This window comes from Lipotes vexillifer, unplaced genomic scaffold (genome assembly GCF_000442215.2).
Source record: "Lipotes vexillifer unplaced genomic scaffold, Lipotes_vexillifer_v1.1 scaffold1285, whole genome shotgun sequence".
NCBI classification, from domain to species: domain Eukaryota; kingdom Metazoa; phylum Chordata; class Mammalia; order Artiodactyla; family Lipotidae; genus Lipotes; species Lipotes vexillifer.
In genome coordinates this window covers 537-7,465 of record NW_006796211.1, presented here as the reverse complement: position 1 = coordinate 7,465, position 6,929 = coordinate 537, and the positions used below count along the sequence as shown (strand labels likewise).

The window sequence follows — 6,929 nt, the reverse complement described above, 5'->3', positions numbered from 1 at the left end:
CTTTGTGTCCTGCTGAATACTCAGGCCTCATGAGGTGTTGTCTAAGCTTCTCAGATACTGAATATAACAGTGTATGAAAGAAGCAACTCAAGTGACATGAAGAAACTTTAATGAAGAGATTGTTAGCAGAGATTTGGGACCCAGCAAAGGAAATGGAGGCACACAGGGGCTTGCAAGAGCAGGAAGCTGTGACCACCCTAAGCTTAAAGGGACAAGGGAAGGAATGGTGTTCCTGGAGACCAGGGATTCCTGAAACCATGAAAGAGTCAACCAATAGAAGTTGCAGTTGTACATGGATACAGCCACTGTCAAGATCTCAACAAAGCTGGAAGAAAGAGAGGAGAATAGGTAACCTCTCTTCCTGCCCTCTGATCTTGTGTTGGGGCCTCCCATTAGGAGAACCAGTTGGAAGCCACAGAGCAGGGGACTGGATGACCAGTCTGCTTCCAGGACATAACACCGGGCAGAGAAGGTCTGAGGATAAATAAGGAGAAGGTAAATAACTAGCACAATCCCCCCTTTTGCCTCTTAGCATCAATTCTCAACCTTCACTTAGATGAAGAAGCTCATGTTCCCCAAACAGGAGAAACACAGTCCCATCAGCTACAAGGTGTTATCAAGAGGTGAGGTAATGGCAATTCAGCCATATTGCCACCTGGAACCTAAATTGTAACAGCCATCTCCAGTGGTCTTCTTATAAAGTGGCAGAGAAAGGGGAAAAATATAATTAACATAAATCATGGCTACAATCCCACCTCTGTAACTGTTCAGGATATTGGTAATCCATGGTATCCTTACCCTCTGCTAACCCCCTGGGTCAGCCAGAGTTCTTATCTGTTAGGGTGACCCAAACCTCCATTCCTGAAGATTCTGAGTCCTTTAGTGGTACCAACTTATTGAGATGCCACAATTTCCTATTGACAATTATTACTAGAAATGGGAGTACTATTGGGCACCCCAGAGAATCTCTTGGGTTCTATACGCAGCCCTCCTTGCCATCATTGTGTAATTACATCTTAATATCCTCTCGGTGATGGAGATCAGCCACCCCAGCCAGTGAAGTAATGCCATTTTCTGCCTCTTAGCTAAGCATCATGAAGAACCCCAAGTGACCTGCTATCAGGTTCATAGAACCATGACTTATTTCCTAGAGGAAGAACTCCTCCCTTGGGATCTAGGAGATCTAAACTCACTGAACCCAAGGTTACAACAATGGCAAGTAAACATTCTGTAAGTGAGTTATTAGATGTAATCATGAGCTGGAACATCTCCACACCCACCTTGCTTTTTGGACCGTGTATTTTAGCTTTGGAAGGAATGGTATCTCATATCGCTCATTGATTCAAAACATGAATGGTATGCAATAGGATAGTACCTCAACCTTTCACGGAATTATCTCCAAACTATCACTGAAATTGAGACTTTCCCTGGCCATTCCACTTTCTACCAGGCCAGCTGCCTCTAGAGAGTGAGGCACATAGTCAGACAAGAGAACTTCATGGAATTGAGCCAAATGTCATTTCACCCTGAGATGTATACCTTAGGTGGAGGCAATGTTATGTGTGATATAATGGCAATGAATAAGGTATCTGCAAGTCAACAAAGCTGACAGATTTGTAGGCTGGGAAAGCAAATCCCTATCCTGAACATGAAACATTTCCCTGAGGGAAAGCTGCTGTCCCTTTCATCATGGAGTCTAATATAATCAAGCAGCCATCAGTTGGCTGCTGGTCCCTGAAAAATGGTGTCATATAGTGGGCTCAGAGTTGGCCCCTGCTGTTGGCAGGTTGGGCACTCATCACTGGGAGATATTCATGTCACTGAGCTCATCATCATCTCCACCGGAGTCCAAGTACCTGGGGCCTCTTTGTATACAGACACTAAGCCAGCCACAAGGGAGGCTAAGCAAGGCATCTTGCTAACATCCAGAGGGTAGATCATCTTGTCGACCTGACTACTGAAAGCCACCTTTGCAGAGGATATCCTCTGGTCAGATTTACCTCCCAGGCGAAGAGTTTCATACCTAGAGTATAAATCTAATGACTCTAAGTCTCTGCTCTTACTTCTTCCTCTTCTGTTTTATCAAACAATTTCTAAACACAGGTTCTTAATTGCTTTCTGCTTTCAGAGACTCTTTTTCTTTCATTCTGGCAGCAAATCTTTAATCAGATCTAATGAGGAAAGAGAGATAATCTTCAAACCCTTTCATTGCCTTAAATAGATATTGATTTGCATCTGTAGCATGCCTAATTTCTAAGTATCATCACTGTGACAAGGATACATCTGGCCAGTTTTAAGGTAGAGTTTGAGACTTACAGTCAAATAGAAGTGCATGACTATTAATTCTAACAACAGAGAGGGTTTAAAAATAAATGTATAAATGTATAAGCTAAAACAGTAAAAGGGTCACTTTAGAAGAATTTGTTATCATATTATTATTAATATACTATTAAGTGTTGCCAAATCCTACACTTGTCTAGGTCTGGATTTGTGATTAAAACCTGCGATCACTAATAACAAAATGGCTTCTCACTTTGTATTCAATTCCTTCCAAAATGAAGGTCTTGATTGACTTTAATAGTTTAACGCCCTGCCTCCAGCCAAACTATTTATTATTACGAATACTGCTACTTCTGCTGTCATTTTGTTATTATTAGAAGCAAATCTAATGTCATTCTTCCTTTATGGACTAATCACGTTTTCTTCCAGGTTGTAGTGATGGGCCTAAAGCATTAAGGAGAAGGTGAAAAGAGAATACTCTGGATCTTCTAGGAAAAGAGGAGGGAGAAAGAGGAAAAGAAGAAGTGGGGGGGGAGAGAAAGGAAGATATAAGGAGACAGTGGTGCTGCCTGCTTTAGGCAACAATCAGAGAAATGTTCAGACACCAGGCTATTTCAGTTTAAGCTCCAGTCAGATCTCAAATAAAAAAATCCCTGGGCTCAAAAGGCGGTATGTCATAATGACTAAAGTATAGATTCTGAAGCCCACTGGCTGATCTTGACTCTGCCATTTATTAGCTGTGTGATAGTAAGCAATTTACTCAATCAATCTGTGACCTAAATTTCCTCATATGAAAAACAGGGATAATAATAGTACTTATAGGACATTGCAAGGATTAAATGAGTAATGGAAAGCACTTAATCACCATGCCAGGCACGTAGTAAGTATTTGATAATCATTAGCTATTATCACTTAGACAACAACTTTTCCTGTCATAATAAAGTGGTAGCTGCTTAACTTGTTTCTTGTCTGTTCAACAGAAAACGTCCTGATGTAATAACAACAACTGACTGGCTTGCTCCAGTCATATGGGAAGGAACTTACAATAGACAGGTCCTGGAAAAATATTACAAAAGGCTGGACATTACCATAGGCTTGGCTGTAATATGTGCTCCCAGAAAGTAGGTGCTACTAATACTCATCCTTTTTTTTTTTATTTTGGAAAAATGTGGATGAGCACCCATAGACTTTCTACATTCAAAGAGCTATTCATATTTAACTCTAACCATTATATCTGGCTGACTGTAAAATTATTTTTAGTGATTATTTTCTTCAGCTGTGTCTGAGTCCTTAAAACTGTTTGGGAATCTTTTCACTAGTATCTAGTTAGCTTTCGCAACAAACTCTATGGCTCTTCTCAGGCTCCCAAGCTCACTACATTCTCTTTCACTAACCAATACCGTTAAGTTCTAGACCCAACTGCTCTACTCTTACCTGTTGATAGTTCTTAAGCAACAATGACACGTGTTAGACAGCATGTTTAAATGACAGGTAATCTCCTGATGATTTTTAGCAAAACAAGTCTTTTCTGTTGTGTATTTGTTTGTTTGTTTTTCATGTTCCACAGGTTTTCAGCTCGGAACTTGCAAGAGTTCATCCAATCTGCTAATAAGTACCTTTTGGTTGGCTACAATGTTACCTTTTACATCTTGCTGGATAGCTTCTCCAAGCTGCCTCCCATAGTGTTATGTCCCCTTCAAACATTTAAAGTATTTTTGGTGATCAAAGAGAATATATGGGAAAAAAAAGATAATATATGGGAAGACTTACATTTCATATACATGAAGAACTTACTTGACTACATCATAACACACATCCAGCATGAAGTCAACTTTCTCTTCATTATGAACGCAAACCAGATCTTCAAGGATGACTTTGGAGTGGAAACCCTGGGAAAATCTGTAGCTCAACTTAGTGCATAGTGGTATTTTAAAAATGGTAAAACTTTCCCTTATGAGAGAAGACGTAAATCTGCAGCTTTCATCCCTTTTGAAGAGGGAGATTTCTATTACCATAGTGCAATTTTTGGTGACACAGTCCAGGAGGTTTTAAACCTCCTTAAAGTATATCAGAAAGGAGCTATTCAAGACACCAAAAATAGACTTACCAGCACATATGAACATCACCTAAACAAATATACTTTTATTAAGAAACCCACTAAATTATTATCACCAGAATACAATTGGGATCCAAGTTTCAGAACTCCTCCACAAATTAAATCTGTTAAGATACCATGGCAGTCAAAAAGTGTTTGATGGCATTATTATTAGATTTGTGGATTAACAAGTTCACTACAATAATTCCTCAAATATAAAATTCATTAAAGTTTTCAGTGTTTTAGAAACTTACAAAAATGTGCAATCTTCCTAAAGAAATTGTTTTTCTCCTTCCAATTTTGAAACATCTAAATCTACCTATGCTGGATTAAGAATAAATGGTTATTAATTTAATGTTAATGCATAGTGGTGTTATTATATATAAAATATATATATATATTATAAATAATGTAAAAATGCTTTTGAAGGCATAAAATGAATGTTTCATGAAGAAACACATCCAGACTGTAGTTCAAAAAATAATAATAGATAGATGGATAGGTAAATAGGTACATAGGTAGATAGACAGATAGATATACATACAAATAATCAAAGGGATATGTGTAAGGGAAAAAATATTCATCAACTCACTCATCAAATATTTACTCAGTTTTTTTAGTGTTGGGATATATATTGCTTGTGATTAATCTCCACAATTAGTATTCATTCTATCTAGTGCCTGATTGGATTTAAGTGAACTAAAGACATTCTATGAAATATGTATCTTACTTTTATGGTTACAAAGATATTGAGTTCATTTTTTTTTAATGCTACAAGAATTTTATTTTAAAAAATTAGATATCTACTGAATTCCATGGTAAGTATATTAGATGCAGTCAGGGATAGAAAAAAATGTTTCAAAAATATATAATGTGCCCTCAAGCAGCCTACAGTCTAGCAAGGGAGATAAAACTAATCATAAATATCTCTTTCACGAGTTTAAAAGTGCCAAAAACTCATAAGGAAGATACGGCTAAAACGCATGGTGGTTCAGGAAAGGGAGTAATCATCTTCATAAGAATCTTCATGTAGTCATATCCACTATGTTTCCATAAACTAGTGAGGCATTATAGCATAGGTATAAGAGCTAGAGGTTCTAAAGTCAAAATAAGTTATTATTTTAATCCTCTTTTTTTGGGAGAAAAACTGAGTCTTAGTAAGTAGTCTATAAAAGATAAGGATTATTGGCTATTGAAAACACTAAAATTATAAGGAATATTGATGATGACTGTGGCAGGAAGACCTTATGATGGTCCCCAATGATCCCCATATCCTGGTATTCATGTCCTTGTGTAGTCCCCCCCACCTGTCCAGCTGCATTGTGAGCTGAATGTAGTGATTTCCTTCCAATCTATAGAATATAACAAAGATGTTGGGATGTCCCTTTCATGATTAGGTTACATAAGATTGTGATTTCCATCTTACTAGCAGACTCTCTTTCTTGCTGTCTTTGATGAAGCAAGTTGAAATGCTGGAGAGGCCCTCATAGCAAGGAACTGAGGGCAGTCATCAGCCAACAGCTAGAAAGGAACTGAGGCCCTCAGTCCAAAAACCCTCAAGGAACTGAATTCTGCCAACAACCATGTAAGTGAGTTTAGAAGCAGATCTTTCCCCAGTTGAGTCTTCACATGAAGACTTATCTCCAGCCAACACCCAGAAGTAGAAGGTCCAGCTAAACCATGCCCAGATTCTTTTTTTTTTAAAATAGATTTATTTTATTTATTTATTTATTGGCTGCATTGCGTCTTCCGTGGCTGTGCATGGGCTTTCTCTAGTTGCCAAGGGCTTCTCATTGTGGTGGTTTCTCTTGTTGTGAGCACAGGCTCCAGGCACGCAGGCTCAGTAGTCGTGGCACATGGGCTTAGTTGCTCCACAGCATGTGGGATCTTCCTGAACCAGGGCTGGAACCTGTGTCCCCTGCATTGGCAGGCGGACTCTCAACCACTGCGCCATCAGGGAAGCCCCAAAAGGTGTAGATTTTTAAAAGTTCTAGGAAAAGTCAGCTCTCTGTGGCTGAAGACCCAGAAAAGAGGCAGCACAGCTGAGACCTGGTGGGGAACCCCATCTTCACTCTGTACCTGGCTGGCCTGCTCTGCCTGCACCAGCAGCACCTGCAAGAGTATGCAGCTGACTCTACCAGAAGTACCAATAGGCCCAGTGTCTCCTGGCCCTCCACTCAGCAGCAGAGGGAGACCTATATCCAAAATCTCCTGGCCTCCATTCAGTGGCAAAGAATGACTCCCAGCACTACCACCAGAGGCAGAAGGAGGCCCAGGCAGATGTTTCCCTCCCTCAGTGGCACTGGCACAGATGGAATAAGAAGACTGTTGGCACAAGGTAAGATAGAGAGAAGCTAGAGAGAAGAAGATAGAGATAGAAGATAGAAGTTCCTGGGAAACACTCTCTGTCCCAAGACTCAGCCTCCTCCATCCACCACCTAGCAGCATTGGGGACTCCAGGAAAGCGCCTTCCACACCCCTTAGGCAACACCATCAGTGATTAGGCAGGCATTGGGTGGTAGCCTTGAGAACAGGCTCAGGGAAACATTCACTA

General features: G+C 39.8%; 1 protein-coding gene across 1 annotated transcript in view; it reads left to right on the top strand.

Annotated features, from left to right (window-relative positions):
• LOC103073738 (N-acetyllactosaminide alpha-1,3-galactosyltransferase) overlaps positions 1–4,535 on the top strand; it is a 9,599-nt gene extending 5,064 nt beyond the window's left edge. Inside the window, 2 exon segments of the mRNA XM_082931438.1 lie at positions 3,261–3,401; positions 3,848–4,535. Of these exon segments, the coding sequence (XP_082787564.1) occupies positions 3,261–3,401; positions 3,848–4,535 (829 nt within the window).
• The last annotated feature ends 2,394 nt before the right edge of the window (positions 4,536–6,929 follow it).